The sequence below is a fragment of the Scardinius erythrophthalmus genome (genome assembly GCF_964197995.2).
Source record: "Scardinius erythrophthalmus genome assembly, chromosome: 3".
Lineage (NCBI taxonomy): Eukaryota > Metazoa > Chordata > Actinopteri > Cypriniformes > Leuciscidae > Scardinius > Scardinius erythrophthalmus.
The window spans coordinates 60,241,854-60,265,169 of record NC_138223.1 but is presented as its reverse complement, the minus strand read 5'-3'; the positions used below and the strand labels follow the sequence as shown (position 1 = coordinate 60,265,169).

The 23,316-nt window shown below is 38.1% G+C and overlaps 4 protein-coding genes across 5 annotated transcripts in view; all 4 read right to left on the bottom strand.

Annotated features, from left to right (window-relative positions):
• LOC308687560 (uncharacterized protein) overlaps positions 1–7,815 on the bottom strand; it is a 98,994-nt gene extending 91,179 nt beyond the window's left edge. Inside the window, exons 1-2 of the mRNA XM_081360172.1 lie at positions 6,596–7,815; positions 1,311–1,366 (exon numbers count right to left, since the gene is read on the bottom strand). The gene's annotated coding sequence lies outside the window, so the exon portion shown is untranslated. The remainder of the gene's footprint in view (positions 1–1,310; positions 1,367–6,595) is intronic.
• LOC308687553 (NACHT, LRR and PYD domains-containing protein 1 homolog) overlaps positions 1–8,990 on the bottom strand; it is a 206,430-nt gene extending 197,440 nt beyond the window's left edge. The window contains exon 1 of the mRNA XM_081360156.1: positions 8,809–8,990. Coding sequence (XP_081216282.1) covers positions 8,809–8,960 — 152 coding nt within the window. The 5' untranslated portion in view covers positions 8,961–8,990. The remainder of the gene's footprint in view (positions 1–8,808) is intronic.
• The window catches only part of LOC308687550 (uncharacterized protein), a gene marked incomplete at its 3' end in the record, with an annotated part of 139,812 nt that continues 123,087 nt past the window's right edge, over positions 6,592–23,316 (bottom strand). Inside the window, exon 9 of the mRNA XM_081360152.1 lies at positions 6,592–8,449. Coding sequence (XP_081216278.1) covers positions 6,592–8,449 — 1,858 coding nt within the window. The remainder of the gene's footprint in view (positions 8,450–23,316) is intronic.
• LOC308687554 (NLR family CARD domain-containing protein 3-like) overlaps positions 17,551–23,316 on the bottom strand; it is a gene marked incomplete at its 3' end in the record, with an annotated part of 56,803 nt that continues 51,037 nt past the window's right edge. For both annotated transcript variants that reach the window (XM_081360158.1, XM_081360157.1), the window contains exons 10-11: positions 21,248–22,161; positions 17,551–18,398 (exon numbers count right to left, since the gene is read on the bottom strand). In XM_081360158.1, coding sequence (XP_081216284.1) covers positions 18,112–18,398; positions 21,248–22,161 — 1,201 coding nt within the window. The remainder of the gene's footprint in view (positions 18,399–21,247; positions 22,162–23,316) is intronic.

The following is a 23,316-nucleotide window of genomic DNA, read 5'->3' as shown; positions in this document are numbered from 1 at the left end:
TTAATCTAATGGGTGCAACAATATCCAATGTTCCAGAGAGAATGGTGCTCATAGTGCTAGTTAATTCCTCAAGTTCATCTGTTTGTTTGGGTTCACTGAGCAGCTGAGACAGATCAGATAAGCTATTTGAAAAATTATCTATAGTGGATGGAAGGATTGTTCTGCCTAATCGATAACGCGGCGCAGCATGATATATTACAGGAGTACGTAATATGCAAGTTACCATGTAATGGTCAGTGACATCGTCACTTTGTGGAATGATATCTATATCGGTTGGATCGGTTCCATGTGATATAATTAAATCGAGTGTATGATTAAAACGATGAGTTGGTCCGGTAACGTTTTGCTTGACCCCAAAGGAGTTTAATAAATCTGTAAACGCAGCCCCTAGCGCATCATTTGAATTATCTACGTGGATATTAAAGTCTCCAACAATTAATGCTTTATCGAAAATAACTAATAGGTCTGAGAGAAAATCTGCAAACTCTTTTAGGAAATCAACGTAAGGCCCAGGCGGTCTATATACGGTAGCCAAGGCTAGAGATAATAGGGATGTTTTTCGAACATCTAAGAGCGTAACATTTAGTACAAGTACTTCAAACGAAATAAACTTATAGCCCGTTTTCTGAGTAACATTGAAATTATATCTCTATAGATTGTTGCAACACCGCCGCCATGACCAATCAGACAGGGCTCGTGCTTATAGAAGTATCCTCATTTAGACCGAAATAATCATTTGGTTTAAGCCAGGTTTTAGTAAGGCAAAGTACATCGAAGCTATTATCTGTGACTACTTCATTTACAATAACTGCCTTAGGTGTGAGTGATCTAATGTTTAGAACACCTAGCTTTAGAAATTGTTTTTGATTACTAATAGCAACATTTTCTGGTTTAATAACAATTAGATTTTTTCTAGATCCTGCAGTAGATTTATTATTTGATCTCACTAAACGAGGAATAGACACAGTTTCTATGCAATGTTCAACACTATTTATATCAGTTAAAATGGTGCAGCAGAGACTATGATTTGGACTTTTGGTTACTAGTCAAAAGGTATTTAACATTTTGGAGATGTTATCTGACAGAAGATCCGATCCGAATCTGCTTGGGTGTCAGCCATCAGCACGGTAAAGCCTAGGACGCTCCCAAAACAGATTCCAATTATTTACAAAGAGCAGTTTCTGCTCATTGCACCATGACATTAACCATTCATTTAGCGCAAATAATCTACTAAACTTTTCATGACCTAGTCGGTACGTGGGAAGCGGTCCTGACACAATGATCGTTATATCAAGCGATGTGCTACGTACCATATCGATCAGATTCCTGAAGTCTTTCTTCAGAAAGACACCCCCACACCCACAATCTGAGAAAACAAAAATTGAGACTGAGCTTGCAACGTATTTCCTTATTCCAGACATAGAGCCAGACACAGATCCTCTTGAATGGTGGAAGCTGCATCAGCCCAACTTTCCAAGGCTAAGCTTACTGGCTAAAAAATATCTTTCTATTCCAGCCACTAGTGCCCCCTCAGAGAGGGTATTTAGTGTGGGTGGGGGAATAGTTACCTGCAACCGGGCCTGCCTTAAGCCAGAGGTTGTGGACAGGCTCATCTTTCTTGCAAAAAATGTTTAGAATGAGCATGCACAATGTTTCAGAGATCTAACAAGCACGTGTTTTGTTGTTATAGATAAAAGTTTACATTTGTTCACTCTTTGAGCAGGCTATATGTCTGCCACAGGCATGTTTCATTTTTTATATTCACACTATACTGAGAAGAGTTTATTTTTTTAAATTGTAATGTTATATGTTACAAAATTTGTAATTATCTGATTTCTTGAACAGAAAATTTAAGCTACTGTGAAGTTGTTGCACTTTTGTTTAAACCTGGGTTAAAGCTTGAAATTGTTGAATGACAGCCTCATTTACTTTTTGTTTTGGGATTCTACGCATTTTAACTCTTGAGGACAATCATAGCAATAAAGTTGTACTTTTGACACTATATCTGATGTCTGCAGTCATTTTTTAAGTGCATTGAAAAAAAAAATCGAAAATCTAATTGAAACTCGAATTTTTCTTTAAAAATCTAAGATTTTTTTTTTAGGCAAAATCGCCCAGCCCTATCTCAGATTAGATTGGAACAATCAGAATAATATCCAGTTCCATCTGACTTCTGACCTATAATGTTGCCTGAATCATAATCATACACTGTTCGTTCGCTGGCTGGAGGAAAACTGGCCCCCCGACTGAGCCTGGTTTCTCCCAAGGTTCGGCCCTAATGGAATTTTGGTTTCTTGCCACTGTCACATTTTTTCACCTTTGTTGCCATTGGCTTTTGGCTTGCTTATTTGGGGACTAGTGTTGTCACGGTACCAAAATTTCAGTATTCGGTACCAATACCAGTGAAAATCTACGGTTCTCTGTACCAATGTCAGTACCAAAGCTTAATTTAGATTAAAGTTACATATATTAAAGTGTATATCATGGTTACAAAGATGGAAACTGTAGTATTAAAAACACTTTACAATAAGATTACATTTTCAGCCGTTACTTATTCACGATACAGCACAGCCTTTCGTACCTTATTGCTTACATGAATGAAGTGAACAAACATGACCAATCAAGTGTTTGTATTAAATAACATTCACAAACATTAATTAATGTTGTAAAAAATATATTGTTCACTCAATGTGTTGATGTTAGATAATAACGCATTAAGTAATGTTAATGAATGGTATCTTATTGTAGTGTTACCAAACTATACAGGAGATAAAACGTGTTTTATTTGACTTGACTGTACTTTTATTTAATCCAAAACTGCATTCATATTTAATTTTAAAAGGGCGTTTTAAACCCTTAGGAGTTATCCAGCCAAGAATAAGCCTAGAACTGCTTTTCTGACGGACTGATATTAATGACATAATGACGGCTTTTTATTTCTCATCTCCATAAATATATCTAGTAGTAAAGCTAATGCAAGGGCTAGAAATCAATTAATTCTTTGCTGATACTTCCTCGTCATCATGGAGAGCACAGTTCACACCGCTTTCTCCTTTTCACAAGCGCTTGCTCTGTTTTTAACATTTAATTTAGTATTCAAATTACTCAATTCTTTGTACCATTGAAACATCCGGCAAGTTTCACAGCTTAAAACGTCCACAGAAAAAAAAGACAAAAAAAAAACAAAAAAAAAGAAGGTATTCAACCAAGCTCCAAACATGGCTTGTTAGAATATTGTGGGTTTTGTGACGTCACATGGGCAAATACATTCGCATCAACAAACATTTACATTTTACATTTACATTTATTCATTTAGCTGACGCTTTTATCCAAAGCGACTTACAATTGCTATATATGTCAGAGGTCGCACGCCTCTGGAGCAACTAGGGGTTAAGTGTCTTGCTCAGGGACACATTGGTGTCTCACAGTGGATTCGAACCCGGGTCTCTCACACCAAAGGCACGTGTCTTATCCATTGCGCCACACCACCCCACAAACAGTTTTTGAGTTTTTTCAGAGAGAGTTTGCAAAGAAACTTGTGCAAAGATAAAGCAGCAACTGTACTGGATCTGACAGCAGCTTGATCTCAAAGTGAAAGTATTTTGATTAAAAAAACATGAGCAGTTTAATAATTCTTTGTCTATAAATGACCGTTTTATATGGGTGTTTTCAAAAACACGGGGGGGGGGGTTGTTTAATTAGGATTGAAGCTAAACCGTGATCCTCTAGGGCAGTGGTTTTCACACTTTAAGAGCAACCTTTTCTTCTTTTTTAAATTGACACAACCCATATTGACCCAACCCATATTGACCCATTATATTTAGATTAGTTAAATTCAACAGCAAAATTTACAATAATTGTATAAAATCTAAACATTTAGCCAAAAAAAACATTATTTAGTGGAGATGGAGAACAAAAAAGTGAATAAATGTAGCACTAGATCTGTTAAAATGTTACTCACTGCTCTTTGTATTGCTGTAAAATACATTCATGAAAAACAATTCATTTCTAATATATACTGTAAAATGAAAAGACATTTCTTTTAAATGTTTAGCGCAGCTGTTTAATGAGGCAGCAACATATTATAGATAGGACAGAACAAGAAAGGCTATTAATAATCTTTCATTGCACAAAAGTATTATAATATGAAAGGCTCCAATACAGAGCGGCACAAAGCGCTTATGCGTATCCCGTGTGCAGAATGATACGCTTGAAGCAACATGGAGTCACAGCGCTTCACATTGAAAACCTCAAAGCAAAAACGGAAGAGATTTGAGGCGTAGTTCCTGTATTATATAAATGCAATAGTTTATTGAGCCTTTTCTTTTTAACAGTTTAAACATGTCAGATACTGTGCGCGTGAAGAACAAGTATAGCGCTCTCTACTCCAGTGTGGGGATCTAAAAGACACCGGGAGAAAGTTACATGAACAGCAACAAACTCCAGAAAGATAAAGTCATTTTAACTAGGGATGTCCCGATACCACTTTTTCACTTCCGATACCGATACCGATGCCGCAGCTTTGGCTATTTGCCGATACCGATATCAATCCGATATTTTTATTTTATTCTTGAACTAATACTACTAATAATAAAATATATGAAAGCTCTTTGCTGAATTAGCCACATAAAAACATCTCACTCAAATGGAGAACAAATACTTCTCCAGTATATAGTCCACAACAACAGCTGATAATGAAAGACTGCCACACCTTAATTCAAAAGATCTTGAGATGTTTGGTAATTGTACCTGAATGAATTTAAAATTAATTTGCTATATTTCAGATCAATATATTTGTTTCCTTCAAATTTTGATTAACTTTAACTTTATTCTCATCTGAATTATAAATAATTTATTTCTGTATAAAATAATACTACTTTTAAAAACACATTTTGATTTTCTTTTTTATTAAATGTAGAACATAAACAGATTAGTGCTCTGTTTTAGGACAAGAAATGAAAACCAATGCAATATGATGAATGTCCAAAAGATGAGATCATTTTTGCTTTTAAACAGCCTGTGTGTGTGTGTGTGTGTGTGTGTGTGTGTGTGAGATTTTGGTTGGGTGACAGTTACAGTTGACAAGAGTTTACAGTTTGACCAAAGCACAATGTTGTGTTTTACACAAATATAAGCTAAACACTTTTTGCAGTTTTAATGATTTCCTGTATGAAAATGACGGAGTATGTTTTTATGTTTCCACTATTCGATCAGGCCCGTGCCTCTCTCTCTCTCTCTGACACACACATACATTCCAGCATTGCAATCTTGACATCGCAGCCTGTTCATTTTGCTGCGTTCAGACCAAACGCGAATAGAGCGTCAAATTCGCGTCTAGTTCGATGCTTGAACAGTTTGAATCCATTCGCGCGTCCAAAGCGAATAGGACGCGCCGCGCGCATATAATGCTAAAGCGAGTGTTTGAAGCGATATAGACGCGCGTTCCCGCATATGTCTATGCGCGTATCTAACAGTAACGTTAGTTCCGTATTACATTAATTAATGTGCACGCGAGTTTTATTTATTTTTATACCGTGTATTCTCCGTGTAAATCCATGCACCGAATGTACGTTCAGTACGAATACATGTACCGTTCCATCCCTAATAGGTATCGGATCATAGGTATCGGATAATTTTTTTTCTCCCCTCCGATATCCGATCTAGCGTTTTGGGCCAGTATCGGCACGATACCGATGCCGTGGATCGGATCGGAACATCCCTAATTTTAACCATAGACCTTTCTCTACAGATGAAGTATAACAACAGTAACATTGACTCATCTTGGAGAGAGTTTCATCATGTTGACTGCCGTAACCGAACGCGACGCGCTGTTTGAGTGCTGGATGGAGAATGACTGACAGCCGCAGCGGAGGGAAGACCTTACTTGAGTTTAACGACTTCAATATTAATCATTAAATCACTTTATCTCATTAAACTATGGAGTGGCTTTAGAACACTTATAATATAGTGCACGAAAAGTTGACGGTTCTTTATAATGTTTTTGTAGCTAGAATAGTATAGAATAGTATACGCACAATATCGGATTTGGATGCCGATAGTGAGTATTGGATCGGCGCATCTCTATTTGAAACTGCTAAGTATTTAAATTAATTTGTGTACACTCATAATAAACCAGAACACTGTGGCTTTGTAAAATAAATAAAACAAACAGGATGTGTTTTCTGTCGTCTCGGTTTCCTTCCCGTCAACTTGTTTGTGGAGCGCTTCACAGAAATAAACCAAACTCAGCAGAATACTGTCACACAGCTTTTCCTTTCTTCTGTTAATCTGTTAATTATTTAAGTCAAATATATTTAGCATATTAATTCTTTTTATACAGGCCTATAGACTATGACTTTATGAAAACAAAATATTATCTTTATTTTATTTTAAATGTAACTCCATTCTCCTTAAATCATCCTGGCGACCCAGAGTTTGGAAACCTGTGCTCTAGGGAACTGAGTTTGGCTCCACTAGTATAAGTGAACCTCAGGGAATATAATATATAATGTAAAACTCCATGTCATGACCCCTGTAAAGATGTAAGATGCATTATTAAGAAGGATTCTTTAGCTATTAATGATTAAACACTCACAGAGCTTTTCTGCAGTTGACCACAGCTGGTACCAGTCTTCTTCTCCCCTCATCTGATGTGTTGTATTTCATGGGGTTCAGCTCATCCAGCGGCTCCTCTGAGATCTGAAGCATGTAGGAGATTGTAGAGCAGTGAGACGGAGAGAGTTCCTTCTCTGAGTGTTTGTCTGATTTCACAAACTCCTGAATCTCTCTGGACAGAGTCTGATCTTCCACTTCCAGCAGACAGAGGAACAGATTGATGGATTGATCCGCTGAGAGAGGAGAGTATGTATCTTTGATCTTCTCTTTAATGTCCTGTGTGATTCTCCTGATGCTCTCTGAGCTGTTCTCTGTGTGTGTCAGTAGATCCTGTAAGAGTCTCTGATTGGACTCCAGTGAGACGCCCAGCAGGAACCGCAGGAACAGATCCAGCCGTCCATTCTCACTCCTGAGGGCTTCATCTACTGCTGATGTTAGTAGATCATACAGAGAGACTTCACCAGACCTGAATACATCCAGAGGCTGCAGTGGTTCCTTGTTCTTCATTAAATAGCAGTAAAACAGATAGAAAGCAGCGAGAAACTCCTGAACGCTCAGATGAATGAAGCTGTAGACTTTCCTCTGATGAATCACAGATTCCTCCTTAAAGATCTCAGTGCAAATCCCAGAATGCACTGAGGCGTCAGTGACGTCTATGCCGCTCTCAATCAGGTCCTCCTCATAGAACATCACATTGCCCTTCATCAGCTGATGGAAAGCCACTCCAGCAAGTTTCACAATCACTTCTCTGTTGGACTGCAGGAGTTTCTCTGGATCTCTCTCTTCATACTTCTGATTCCTCATGTTGATCTGAATCAGCAGGAAGTGGATGTACATCTCAGTCAGAGTTTGAGGGATTTCTGCACTCAGATCTTCTTCCAGGAGCTTCTGAAGCACAGTGGAGGAGATCCAGCAGAAGACGGGTATGTGGCACATGATGTGGAGGCTTCTTGCTCTTCTGATGTGTGAGATGATTCTGCTGGCTTGATGCTCGTCACTGATTCTCTTCCTGAAATATTCCTCCTTCTGAGGCTCATTGAATCCCTGAATCTCTGTCAGACGGTGGATGTATTTGGAGGGGATCTGATTGGCTGCTGCTGGTCTGGAGGTGATCCAGATGAGAGCCGAGCGAAGCAGATCTCCTTTCATGAGCTCTGACATCAACACACACACTGATGAAGTCTCAGTCACATCAGAAACTTCCTGAGCGTCTGAAAACATCAGTGTGATTCTGCTTTCATCCAGACCATCAAAGATGAACACAACTTTACACTCCTCATAAGTCTTTGAGTCCAGATCTTGAAGTTCAGGATGAAAGTCCAGCAGAAGTCTGTGAAGACTGTACTGATGATCTCGGATCAAGTTCAGCTCTCGAAATGGAAGCACAAACATGAAATCTACATCCTGATTGTCTTTTCCCTCGGCCCAGTCCAGAATGAACTTCTGCACAGAGACGGTTTTCCCGATTCCAGCGATGCCTTTAGTGAGAACAGTCTTGATCTGCTCTTTCTCCTGGCGTCCTGGTTCAGGAGAGGCTTTAAAGATGTCATTGCAGTAGATTGGAGTGTCTTGTGGGTGTTGTGTTCTGGCTGTTTTCTCCATCTGTAAAACCTCATGTTCTTCATTCACTCCTTCTCTCTCTCCCTCTATGATGTAGAGCTGTGTGTAGATCCTGTTCAGGAGGGTTTCATTCTCTTGGAGTTTCAGTCCCTCAAATAATCTCTCATACTTGTTCTTCATGCTGGCTTTGTGTCTGCGTTTGACTCTCTGTAGTTCATCATTCACTGGTTGAGGAGAATCCTGGTCTCCAGTCTGATCATCTCTATAAACTCTGCTGAGATTTAAGAACATGAAAAATAACATAAATTAAAATCTAAATCTACACAATCTTGTCAATCTTGTATTTTCTGTACAATTAATGCATTTAATTTCAGTTTTAGTTCAACACTTTTTGCATTGCATAGCTCTCCGACTCCAGATCCTGAGAAACACAAAGAAATAATTCTTCCCGTCTGACATTTCATTTATTTAATTAGGGCTGCAATAACTAATTGATAAAATGATAATGGATGACGTGGAACAACATTTTTTAAAATAGTGGATTTAAAAAAAAAATCTCATCTCTCTGTGTGAATTCAGTGTGTTTGTGACTGCCATAAAACAGTTAATTCACCACTACAGGTTTACACTTACCTGAGGTCAGAGGTCACTGCTTTATCACTGGGGTCAGAGGTCACTGCTTCATCACTGGGGTCAGGGGTCACTGCTTTGGATGGATCACTCTTCACAGACACACAGCTGGGATCTGGAGATGAAGATCTCTCACAGCTCTCTCTGTTCTCCATAATGAGAAACTGACTTCAGATCTGCATAAGGAAACAATGAGAAAAAAACATTCACACACAATGACTTTCTAGAGATGTGTGTGCGTTCAGACTGTAGTTGCAGCAGATTGTGGAGAATCCTTTTCTTCTGGAGTCCATAAAGTACTGGTTTACTGTGGAAGAACTGGTCTGACTGCACAAGGCCAGATGTGAACCTCTGAGATGAAGTGGATCAGTGCTTCAGTCTCCATTACCCACCGTCAGTGTCTCTCTGATGCTCTCGAGTCTCACTGAACACTGAACTTCAACAGCAGGAGGAAGAGCCTGAATCTCTCTCTGTTCAGAAGCTTCATGTGTTTCTGCTGCTGTAGAGAGACTCACTGACAGCTTCTCTGTGGCAGAGCTCATATCACACTGACTGATCAGCACATCTGATCAATAACTCTCTGAACGCTTCCACATCCAGCCGGTTACACTTTTATAATGATTAATAGCTGCTCTCCCTCCACAATAATGAGTTTTCATGCAGTTCAATAATTAGATGCAAGAAATACAATCACTATGAATCACAACAACTCAGATTTCAGTCCTAATGTTTCACAAATTGTGAAATTGTCAAATTAAATCCATTTAACTTTTTCAAAAATGCACATTGTTGCTTCTTTATTATTGTTGTTAATATTTAGTATTTTCACATGGGTGAAATAAAACATTAAAACAATTATCATATTATCTTCTTCCTTTAAATATCACAATACATCAGTATGTCATAATCAAGGTTGAAAATGACCGTTAAAATGTGATGATCGAGTTTAATATGACAGCGGCGCGAACAAATTTTACAATAATATGGCATGTTGTCTGAAACAGATAAATGAACTTACCGTGATGTGATAACTATATATGTTTCAAGACTTCTGAAGGTGAATTTACATTTCCTCAGGATCTTCTTTACTTTCGGTTTCTGAATGCGCATGCGCAGAGGGCTCAGATATCAGCGATAAACCCCGCCCATCTCTCTTCTTCTTCATTCAGTGTTCTGGCGGGTTTAGTTCTGTCGTGAAGGATGTTTAGCGCCTCCTACTGTATACTGGAGTGTGTGACAGCATGTCTTCCTCAATCTCTAAGCGCAGAAATGCTGTAATAACGGCGTTAGACTTCTCTTTACATCTGCAAATATCATCAAGCTGGTTTTGTCATTTATGAAGCAAACAGTTTGATCATCTGAGAGATTTCCAGGGGTCTGTGATTATAAGAGCAGAAGTTTCATTAATTACTGCCTTTTCCTCAGTTTTACTCACTTAGTTTCTCATTAATTTACCAATATCACATTTAACTAACTCCCAATTATTACTAAAACAGCGTTCATTACAGCTTTTTTACAATAATGTTTAAGAAAATATGTAACTTTAAGCTTATGGTATTATATAAGACAGATATGTAACGTCAGTATGATGGTTTAATAAGTGCTTACAGAGAGCTTAGTCTTTATATAGATAGCCTTACAGTCAGTCAGGAGAAGTGAAGAATATCTACTAAAATATAGTGAATATCAGTAGATTCAGAGATCAGCCAGAAGTCTATATGAGAGGAATGAGAAGCGGTCTTGTTTCTCCAGGTAAAAGCTTTAGTTTCAGTGAATCTGGTCCTCCAGACATCAGTCACATCAAGTCTCTCCAGGGGTGGAAAAAAATGATCATCTGAAAAGTGCTTTACATTAAATCGTTGTGGTGATGAAGGCAGCAGATTGAGCTCTGAAGCTCCTGAAAGACTGGAATTACACCATGATCATCTGTGTTTAACAGCGATACTGTGAGTGTGTGTACCGTCGCTGATCTGCACAGTTCATTTAGTGTCAGACAGTGTGTGGAGAAATAAAGCACACTATCAGGAGATCGTCTGTGTGTTTCATTCTGCTGATCTCTCGTCACATTCATGATCATTCATACTGTCATCAGTTCACATCAATCATTCTCCTTACTCCAAATAAATGTTCACTGAAATACAATGATGAAGAAACTGGTGTAGAGCCAAATGTATTTACAGTCCAACGTCACAAACCTTCACTGGGTGCGTAAATCCAGCCCAAAAAAGTCCTAAAGTAGGAAAAGGATCCGCACACGTCGAATAGGACAAAGACTCTCCAACTGTTGCTTTATTACGCTTCAATAGAGGACACATAAAAGACCTGCAAAAACCTGCTATAAAGTGCTAAACATTTCCTCAATAACTCTAGTTGTCTAGAGTTAATCTCCAAACACTGAAATTCAGCTGAAAATAATGTAAAATAGAAACTAATGTGAAGATCAATGCTATAATAAGAGCTCTACACAGTGTGTAATTATATAAACGAGACTGTCAGTCGCCATAGTTACACAAATGAAGGAGATCAGTGCATTTATTAACATTCAGAAAGCCGTCTTTCTGCTCTGTCTTCAGATCAGTGTAATGATCAGAGTAAACACACACACACTGCGACGGGCTTGAGCTCTCAGTGTGGCGTTGTGAATGTGCTGTCAATGTCAAATGCTGATTTTAAAGGGGTGATGAACTGAGAAATCAAAGTTTCCTTGAGCTTTTGACATATAAGAGATCATCATACTATAATAATATCCTGTAAGTTTCAGAACTGAAAACTACCTTGTTAGTCCAATAAAAGCTTTTATAGACATCAGGCTCAGCAAACGACTCGTTTTTCAAAGTGGGGAACTATGACGTCAAAGAGGATAAAACACCGCCTCCACAAAAGAAGATCAACGCCTACTTCAACACGGCCTGTTTAGCCCCGGCCACCGATTCGCCCAAACATGCTAAATAACATAGGACGACATGATGATTGCTAAACCGGATCGAGCTACTACAAGCAATAAACATGCTGTTTACTAAATATTGTGCAGTGCCTGTTTGTGGAAGAAGACAGTCTGCATAAGCTTCCTTCGGATTCCAGCATGGTTAAACTTTATTAAATCAGTCAATCACAATTTCCCGACACGGATCTGCCAGCAACATGTAAGTAACCATGTGTATTCTAATGCCTGATCTGCGATCAGTGATTTCTGATGTGTAATTATTCAAGTTCAGATATCTTTCTCTTAAAATCGTTCAATAGCCTACCCAGTCAGCAAATTACCTTTGGCACAGATGTGGGCCAGATAAACAGCTGAGCTGTGGCCCAGATTAGTTTGTGTTTGCCGGCCCAGATATGCCCCACATCTCCTTTGCCAGAACTGAACCAAAGGACTGCCATAACTCCACCAAGCATGAGCCAAATACTACAAATTCATGTGGCCCATGTGTGGGCCTGGTATGCAACTTTAGTATGGTTGAGTTCTGTTAAAATCTAACGGCCCTTATGTGGCCCACATGCAGCTGACAGTATTTAAAGCCTTAACTCACAGGTAAATTAAACACTCAACAACAAATGGACTCAAAACTATTTATTTTGACAAGCATTTAAATAATTACAGCTAAAGTGTTGTACTTAATTACAGCAGTATTCAGTTGAAAACATTCAAGAATACAAATTAATAATATAAATAGCATTCAAAGCTAATTTTTTACACCAAAGTTCAAAACACTCGATCAAAGCTTGTATTAATGTTATGTTTAATTAGTCCAATGAGAGTAATACAAATAAATCACAGTTGGTAAAGAGAACTTTAAAGAGAAATTGAGAAAGTTAAAGCAAACTTGAAAGGTAAAGAGTTGAGAAGTGTGTTGATGTGCAGAGAAGTCTCCAATGAGGGTCGGCAATGTGTTGACCTTTTCCAGTAAGGGTATTCTGCCTGACTGCACCTGCAATAAAGAAGAATTTAAATAATGTTAGTAGCAATACAACCTGGAAGCTAGAGCTGCAGGATAATAAAAAAATCATTAATATCCTTTAATATTTTAATTGCAATTATTAACAAATTAAACAACTCTGAATTAACAGTGTATGAAAGTTGTTTTTCCAGTAAATTTTCAAAAGGAATTGCAAATTGTATTTTTCAATATGTCGGCCAGAATTATACCGTAATTCCTTATGACAAATTATTTCGATTTTTAGAATACTTTTGCACCAACAACCGGTTCAAATTTACAGCACTGCATGTATTCTGCTTCTTTAAAAAAAAAAAAAAGACATGCACACTCTAATGTAAAAACACACCAACACAGATAGCATTAATGTCATGTTTTAGTCCAAAGACAGAGTCTACAAAAATAAGTGTTTTTACTAACACAAAATAAACTCAAGATAATCTGCAATGATGCGAGACAATTTGGAAGCAGAAACACTCAAACAATAATGGGCCAAGTACTGAATGCAAGGAGGAACATAAAGGGTTAGTTCGCCCAAAAATGAAAATTCTATCTGTAATTACCCTCAAGTTTTTCCATCTTCTGGGTTGTACGTCAGAGCGTAGACTCACTATTGGCCGACGCTGGTCATGTGTGGGATGCTGGCCAGTCGTGAGCCTACGTTCTGACGTACAACACAGAAGCGCTGAATTACACTACGTTGAATAAAGTCTTTATTTTAGCTTGTTTTGCGCACAAAAAGTATTTTCGACACTTGATAAACTTAAGGTTCAGTTCTTGGACTATTTTAACAATGTCTTTACTAACTTTCTGGGCTGGCAAGTTTCAATAACAGAGAAGCCTATGGAGGAGTGAGACAGCTCTCAGATTTCATCATAAATATCTTAATTTGTGTTCCGAAGATGAACGAAGGTCTTACGGGGGTGGAACAACATGGGTGAGTAATTACTGACAGAATTTTCATTTTTGGGTAAACTAACCTTTTAAATACACAGTGATAATGAACTAAATACAGATAGTTGTAGGCATGCGCTGGTATGAGACTTTGACAGAATGATAATCTTATATTGTGATTACAGCTTTAAAATGTATGATTGAAACAATATGATTCGCAATATATAAAAAATAACTTTCTTTAAAAAACAAAACATAAAACTTCTAAATAAAAAAAGCAGTCACTTAAGTGAGCCACGGATGTGATCAGGTAATGACAAAAAAAGTTGTTTGGTTCGATACTGAGATAACAGAAATAAAAATACAATGTTCTGTAAAGCGGTTTTGAAAAGTTGTGTATTGTGCAAAGTGCAATACAAATAAAAGTGACTTCTAAAAAAGGTCTCACCAATGACAATTTCCTTTACGACCAGGCGTTGGACACCAATCTTCCCATTGACTTCTCTCCGATTCATAACGTGCCACAGCAGTTGTAAAAGTGCCTTTCAGCACTCTCCACATGGTGTTATCCAGGTCAAAGCCACCAACCAGACCCACATAGGTAATCTGATAGGAAAAAAAACATTGTGTAAGTGGTTGAAATATGCATTTAAATAGACCACCCTAAAATGAAAGTGCTTTTATATTCAAAAATGAACTATAAACTATTATTTACTCCATCTCAAACCATATTTTCTAGGTTTTTAATATGGAAATTATTGTCATTGCCCCACCCATACCACACATTAGGGCTGGGTGGTATGACAGTATACCATAGCATGGTATATAAACTATATTGTGAGAAATTAGAGTAATTATAAAAATGTCCTGCCTCCTCCAAGCTTTATAATGGCAGTGAATGGCTGCTCAATTAATTGATAGTTAACAGAAATACAGCAATTCATTGTTTGTTCATGTTAGTTCACAGTGCACACTAAAGTTAACAAGTACAATTTTTTATATTGAATGTGTTAGTAAATGTTGAAATTAACATTAACACATATTAATATATGCAGTAGAAGTGCAGTTCATTATTAGTTCATGTTAATGTTCAGGTATTGTATCGAAAGTCATAATTTTGGTATTGTGACTTGACACTAATAGCCTAACGTTAACATTACTTCCTTTAATTTAAAGAGGGAAAGGTCATGAGAAAAAGTCTTGGTTGAATATCATTTCAGAGTTAAATAAAGATACATACAATAATGCACACGTATTAATGTGTTTATTCTTGGCATTTTTATATTATTATGATTAGTTGAATGATTGTGAACACAAATTAGGATTTAGGTTTTCTGACAAACAGTAACACCGACATTGGACCGCGTCGCCTTAATTCACAAATAGGCTACTACACAATGACAAACTATACTATTTTATTGTGTATGAAAGTGAGCTGTTGATTTATAAACAAAAACATCTTAATTTAAAACGGCAAACCAGCGAACTGCTATAGCCTAAGTTAACGGTTAAGTTACATTAAACTTTATTGTAAATTATAGCAGTAAACTGAAGAAAATATTAGCTAGTTCAACCCCTTCCTCGATGGAACGAATAACTAAACGCATAATAACATGCAATATTGACACATAATGCTGTATATTTCATTTATATGACTTTAAAATGCCAAAACATCACTTACCTGAATGTACACAGTCGTGAGGAAAGCAGAGTAAAAGGCGTCAGCTGGCCAGCGTCACAGTCAAACTCGCGCCGTAGTCTCACTCCACCAATAGGAGGGAAGATGCAGAGCAACCTGAGGTGTGGAACGGCGGATGTTTGCCGCACTTGATTTCAGGATTCCTGTGTTTTTCCACGTATAAGCCAAATGTTTACCACAAGTCGGTGTTTCTCACTGTGTGCCATAGCTCAACCACATATGGTCCTCATGTGTTCGTTGTTATCTGGGCCATATACCTCAAAATCAGTTGTGAACCAAGAGAGCATTTCCCGCAGATTTTAAAGTTATGGCAAAACAAATATGGCTACGATTTGGCCCATATCTGTTCAGCCATGCCACATCTAGGCCATATGTGCCAGATAATACCCACATGTGGCCCACATGTAATTGCTATCTGGGTACTGTTTATGCATCAGTGACTAAACGATCAACTTCACATAATTTCTCGTAGTATTATGAAAATAATCTTTTTTAAACTGTTATTAAATTATATACAGAAAGTGATCAAATAACGATCCCTTTCCATTCGCCCAAGCTGTCAATCAAACAGCACAGCGCGAGCCGCGAGAGCTTATCTGGACACTTACCAAACTCGTGATGAAATAATGACACTGTTACACTACACAACGAAGCTCTTACTGTGTATTCACATCGTGTTTGCATTGTGATTTGGTGTAAGCATTTGTGAGAGTGCAAAAATTGCGTTGCAATGATAAGATCTTTATTCACGCGATCAACAGACTGTCTGTCATCTGCTCAGTCAGTGCTCATCATGCTGCAACCTTTCATGTGATGGAATAGATTTAAATATAATGCTTTAAACGATACTTTTCACGATTTGTTAATCTCGATAGCTGTAATAGTAAAAACGTAGTTAAAGTTTTGGAGAGAGTTCACGTAATACTAGCTATTTCATATGCAAGCATGTCAGCCAATCACAGCAGTGGGCGTTTGCACTGCAGTCTCACAGCAGACACGCCCCTTAAAACGGAGCGTTTAAATCTGAGCCTGAAATCAGGCTTGGAAAAATGGCTTTTATTTATAAATTATGACAATTTTTGATGTAAAAATCATACTAACATTATAAGGGCACCCCAGGCAACATTATAAAATAATAAAACAATCCAGTTCATGACCCCTTTAAAAGAGCCGTCTGGAGACTCAACGGTCTGATGGATCTTTCATCTGCGGCCCGTCTGACTTACGCTCTCTCTAGAGTTCATGTGTCCTGTGTGTTTCTTTCCTATCAGCTCAATGATGCCAAACACTCTCTCAACTACAACAGTCACAGATGTTCCTCTACTGGACACATTTCTCTAGAGCTGATGCTGAAGTTCATGACAGATCATTGTGTTCATCACAACACAGCGGTCAAATGTGTGAAATGAACAGCATCTTTTCTCCAAAGCAATAAGAGCACAAGCTTTGTTGTAGTCCAGACTTTAAAGTTAGGCATCTTTACAGATGATCATTTTAATAAATAGATAAAAACACTTGCAGTGCTGTGGATGTTTTCCAGGAGGCGCTGGAGGAGAAACGTGTGCAAAAGCAGAACAAAAGCTCCTGGAGACACAAACTGTGCTGCAACTACAGACTAAACCATGACTTGATGGAGCAACATGAGAAGAAATATTCCAGCTCTACGTGACGAATCTCACATTCTGCTTCTACAGCATCAGAACGCTCAGCTGCTTTCATGGGAAGAGCATCACTGGACACTTCTTTTCTGCTCTTTGTTGAAGTGATTTAGACACTCCAGCTGAATAATGTTTAATCGGACAGATTTTGTGGAGCTTCGTTCAGGTGTCCTGACGTTGGAGGAAGGCTGAGACTGTTGTAGAGGACATGAAGCTCAGAGAACATATTCTTCACTGCCAAATATCTGTGCTTCAGCATTATTATACAACACATCATATTTCAGCTGTCTTCTATCAGGACAAATAAAGGAAAGGATCATAAGGACACAGAAATAGAGCTAGTGACACAGAAGTGGCTCAACTTACCCACCATTAGGGGTATAGTATGTTGTCACTGGGGAATTTGAGTTCAAAATAAATGAAATATTAGTTTTTTTGTGCATTATCCCATGACAGTCTTACTTTACAGCACATTATTCAGAATGTCTATTCATTAAGAATATTTCCATGCAGTGAAATATCCAAAATGTCCAAATGTTAAATTATGACACAACAAAATAAACTTAGAAAAAAAGAGCTTTTATTAGATAAAGAAAATATTAAAATGTTCCTCATTGCAGTTCACCAAACTTTGTGTGTTTGCAGAAGAATATAATCACATGAAAAGAAGAGCTGGATTCTATTTGCCACAACTGTGTTTTTAAGAAAATTCAACATTTCATAGTTTATGAAAAACATTTATAAAAATGTACATAAACAATTCACCAAGTATGAAATACAGTTAGACAAATATAAATCTTGCTATACATTTACTTTAACATTAAACTTGTTTTACCTTCCCTGTATTTGAGTTCAAAATAAAAAAGTGGGGAAACGGTCCATTAACTCACGACAGTCTTACTTTACAGCACATTATTCAGAGTCTATCATTCAGAATATTTCCACTTCTGTGACTGAAGTGACGTCGACGAGAGAAAGATGAAACATCAGATTACACAAACACATCAGCTGAGCAAAGAGAAACATTTGAGTTTAACAATGACTTCATTTTTCACATTGAATCCCTCACAGTACTAAACAGTCACTCCTTACAATGAAAGAAAACATTTAAATGTACCGTTTAAACATTACCTTCCTTGTGTTTGTTCTCTAGCTGTTTGGCCAGATTATTCTGGTTCATCTTCCTCAGGATGTTCACTGTGATCTTCACAGCTTCTTCTGGTCCTAAACGTGCCACCATCGTGTCCACTGTGTCAAAGACATCTGCATTCTGCACTTCAGAAGTTGAAATACGCTCATGATTCCTCAAGTACCACTGAAACTCCTTCAGTTCATCTTTTCCTAGATCCCTCAGTGAGTTCACGAGCAGCTCTTTAACAGACGCCATATTCCTTCGCTGATTCACTTCTGCAGGACAAAAAGAAAAAGATCTTCAGTATTTGTCACTCTAAACACAGTAAAAGGTGCCATCCACGACCTAGTAAGCTCTCCATGCACTTCGGGAAAGAAGGGCACTGGGGCGGCGGGCTGAGAACCAGCACAGAGATACCAATCATCCAACCGAGACTGAGCGGGACACAATGGAGGGTTCCACTCGAGCCTGACAGCCTTGGCCGCCCAATTCAGCGTAGCTGACAGTTCTGGATCCGGCTCGAGCAACGTCACGCTCCCAGAGGGAGATAACAGAGTCAAGTCATCATCTCCAGAACCAGCTCACCCTCCGATGCTGCAATCCTGTCCTCTGGGGGAGCCCGTGTGAAAGCGAAGGTGAAGGTGATTATAAAGCATTATAAAGCTTGGAAGAGTCAGGACATTTTATAATATAACTCTGATTGTGTTCGTCTGAAAGAAGAATGTCATACACACCTAGGATGACTCCAAGGTCATTTTCATTTTTTGTTAAACTATTCCTTTAACGCGCTAATTTTGACAGCACTAATATATATATATATGTAGTTGTGTTGTGCTGATTTCATTGTGCTGTGGATCATTTCCAGTGTGTTGTTCAAATTTCATTGTGATGTGCACTACTGGGACACCACAAGAAACCCTTACAAGCAGAGATTAAGTTAAGTAAGTGATTCTGATCCACTTCGCGTCGGGTCCTCATCACCCTGTCGGGGTTTATTCTGAGATAACAACCGGCTGGATGTACATTATCACGCTTATTACACGGCTACTTGCCACATAAGTAAATAATTAGACATGAAATATTGATCTGAGTTGAAATATTTAATTAGTTCTTTGAACGCAAAGCTTCCGCGGAGAGAGTTGCTAGCGCGGCAAGTTCACACTAGACCGACATTTAAGAGACATTAAGTAAAGTTAACTAAAGAGTGTTAGTTAGAACAACTGTTGGATTTTACAATGGTAATTCACCAATAAGTAAGAAAAATATAATTAGACCTGGATACAAAAATCACTTTACCTGCAGAAAGCTTACTTAAAATTAGGGATGGCCCGATACCGATACTGGCATCGGGTATCGGGCCGATACTGTCCTCATATACTCGTACTCGTACTCATAAAAATTCGCCGATACCACGCACCGATACCACGTACATTTTGCAAAACGAAACTGGCCGCCGCGAGTGCTTTGTGGAGGTGAACTGAGGCATAGGAAAGTATAATGTCTGCGGTTTGGGCTCATTTCACAGGGTTCCTACAAGGTGCGTGTGTATAGTAACATAGCTGTGGTGGTGCGCGAGCTGATAAGAGAAAAACGCGCAGTGGATTAAGTGCGCAACGGCACAGACGCGCGAGCTGGTCGAGCACATCCCTTTAAACAGACATCAGTGGAAAGTTTGTTCAGTCGGATGTCAATGGCAAAGAAAATAAAACGAGGCATGTAGCTTATCGTTAACTGACGAGAGAGAGAGAGAGAGAGAGAGAGAGAGAGAGAGAGAGAGAGAGAGCGCACTTCTGTTGAATGCTCTTGATTGCTGATCGTTCACTCAGCACAAGTTATTTGGATGAAGACTAAATCGTATATGTAAGTAAAGTAAAACATGAACTGTTACCTGATTTAAGTATAACGAGGGGTTCCCTACATTATTACAGGACGCGTGCAGGTCAAGAAGTTCCATGAACGCAAACATCCAAAGCGCGCGCCCCGCAAACCAGCATCTCAGCGCGCGAATATTGAATTAAATTGTCTTTCACGTCTTGCGCTTGCGTCTTGGCGAGTGTACTATAGTAAACAAAGTCGGTTATATCTCAAATGAACGTAGCCATGTTAAAATGCGGTCCGTGCGTTCGGTCTTAAAGGGGCAGCAGTCTAATAAACCTGATGCTGTGTTTTAATGTTAATCAAACAAAGGACAAAGAAATTACTCACTGCTCTTGACTAAATAGGCTACCCTTTTCAACTTTACAAAAATTTTAATCTATATATAATTTATACAGTAATAAATATGCTTTTTTTCACATTTGATTACTTTATTCAAATTACTGTACCTGTTAGATCTACCCGAAAAATTCTAAAAACACTGTTTATTTCATTTGTAGCCTTTCTTTGTTCTATTGTATTTATTTGTCCTATTTGTAATTCGATTGTTTGTTCTCATTTTGTGACTGACTGCTAACTTGTTTTAAATTCACATTAATTTGGATGGTAGTTTTTGTTGTCAAGATTGGATTAGCCTAAATAATTGATATTTCACTGGTTTTGACAAACATTTGAACATTTGAATTTGATGAACAAATTAAGCCAACTAATATGATTTATATTCTTTTGGTTTATCTACTAATACATTTAAAAATTACAAATGCAGTGAAAATTCAGGTATCGGTTACGGTATCGGTATCGGCGAGTACCAAAAATCTAAGTATCGGTATCGGACTCGTTCTGTAAAAAGTGGTATCGGGACATCCCTACTTAAAATATATATATTTTTTATTTTTTGCAATGTTATTAGAAATGAATATCTTGAAAGACGTCATTTCTGTTTTAGAGCAGCTTTACATATATATTCACCTTGAGCTCATAGTTTAGAATCGTAAAGATGTTCTACAATGTAAAGCTCCTCTTTCTGAAGAATTGAGATTAATTTAGGTTTCACAGTATCACTATACATACGTATGATATCACAGATCTTTCTCACGCTCTCCTGACTGGTTAAACTGTCATGTGTGATTTCTGAATATTGTTCCTCATGAATTAGTGTCTGCTGACAGAGTTTATCTGCAATGATCTGGACATTTGTAACCCCCTGAATGAGATCTGACCAATGGTAATCAAAAAAATTGTGATTTACCTTCCTCACTATTCAGACGCGGCTCGTCTCTCTCAGGACGAATTTGATCAAGTTCATTTTTCTTAATTGTTGCAGTCCAGACAGTCTTCTGATCCTCTTCTCTGATAAGAGTCATTTGAAGATCATTCTCCAGACAGGTGTTGACCTTGAAGAAGTTTGGGGGAGTTTCTCTTCTGAGTGTGATCCCTTCTTCAGGACTGATAGTGGAGGCACCAGGAACATCAAGAGTGTGTGCCGTCTTCATCCGAAATGGCCTGTCAGGTCTGGGATACGGTATTGGGTAACTTGACTTTTCTTTCTTCTCAACTTTTTCTTCTGCACGATCATCAACTGGAAATAAGTAGAGATGTAGAATGAGAGGATCTTTAGAACGCATGTAGAGAAGAAGATCGCAGTGTTCATACCATCCCATTATCCAACTTATAATTAATGTTTTCAGAGAGAAGGATGGTTGGACAATCTTAGCATGGAATCGGGTCAACTGCACAGGTTCTGTGGTTATTCCCTCGTCTTTTACGGTGAGGACTTTCACAGCATCTTTGAGAGAGGGGTCAGACTCTCCTAAACAGGCGTAATGGGGCAGATGAACTTCCTCCAGTTTCCCTGAGATCACCGTCACGTCAATCACTGGACCGATCCGGTTGCACTGCAGCCTCTCCAGCTCTGCGTTGAGGAAGAGTCCGTCTACGGTACGGTACTGAAGGGTGATGACACAGTCACAGACCCATCGCATTCTGGTCCTGACACACTCGTAACGGCCTGGGTCAGTGCTGACCCTGAACTTTGACCCTCCTTCATCTGTACAGGCCGACGGCTCAATCTGAAGCCACTGATCAGAATCAGCTATATGGACACAAGACTGACAGTTCAGCAGCGGGTGAATATCGAGCCCAGAAGGTTTGGGCTGAGAGAACCTATGAAGAACCAGAAGAAGGCAGAAGCAAAGAGTCAGCTGCTTTTATTCATCTCAGTTAATGTTATTTTCAATGTTTATTAATACATTATTAAAATCAAAAGTTGTATCTGTCAATATTATTTAATGAACCTGAACTAACATGAACTAACAATGAACAGTTGACTAACTAACGTTAACAAATACAGTTAATGCATTAACGAATGTTAACTAATGGGACCTTATTGTAAAGTATTACCAACAATTCAAAACCAACAACATACAAACAGTTTACTATAAAAACTATTTGACAGGCAGTTTGACAGAGAGAAAATATAAAGCTAGTATATAATGCTGCGACTGACACCTGTGATGTCACTCACTAATAACAAACAATCTAATTTAACAAACACATATATACTATAATGAGAGTTTAATTCACACATAATTGTCCAGTTATGTTTATGTTTAACTAGCCAACATGAACTCTATATTCTCCATCAATAAGCTCAAGCTGAATAATGTGTCCAGTCTTCTATAAATCAGTGTTTTTAACTGTGGATATTTTCACAGAGGTGGACAGATAAAGACCATCAGCAGTCTGGGGTGGACAGAAATCTTCATTATCAAACATAATAAATGAGTTTGACTATAAAGAACTGGACTGTTTTACTGCTTACAACACAACTGTCTACAGTTAATTGTGCTTGATTGTAATTGAGGGAGTGCTGGAATAGATCAAGTAATACTGAGTGAATTTGACTATTTATGTCTTATTCCTCGTCTGCAGGAATATTAATAGAAAAGAAGATCACACTACAGCTAGAAAATTACAGAAGATTAATAGCAAATTTCAGTTTAGAGATCGTGTGTGATCAGGAGCTTTAGAGAAATACCAGTAAATCAGTCTTAAGCCCTATTCACAGAGACCTCACAACTCTGAAACTGAAGGAGAAATAGATTTAGCTCTAAACTAACTAAAATGAAGAATAATGTGTTTATAGTCTCTGCACAGGAGAGACTCTGTGTTGCTTCAAAACAAAGTAAAATATGTATTTATTGGTACTGGCCAAAACATGTTGTGAAATCTCAGCATATGGAGTATCAGCACAAACCCAATATGGAGCATCTCTAGTGTTTAGTGATGTATGAAGAACAGAGGATTGAACTATTATTC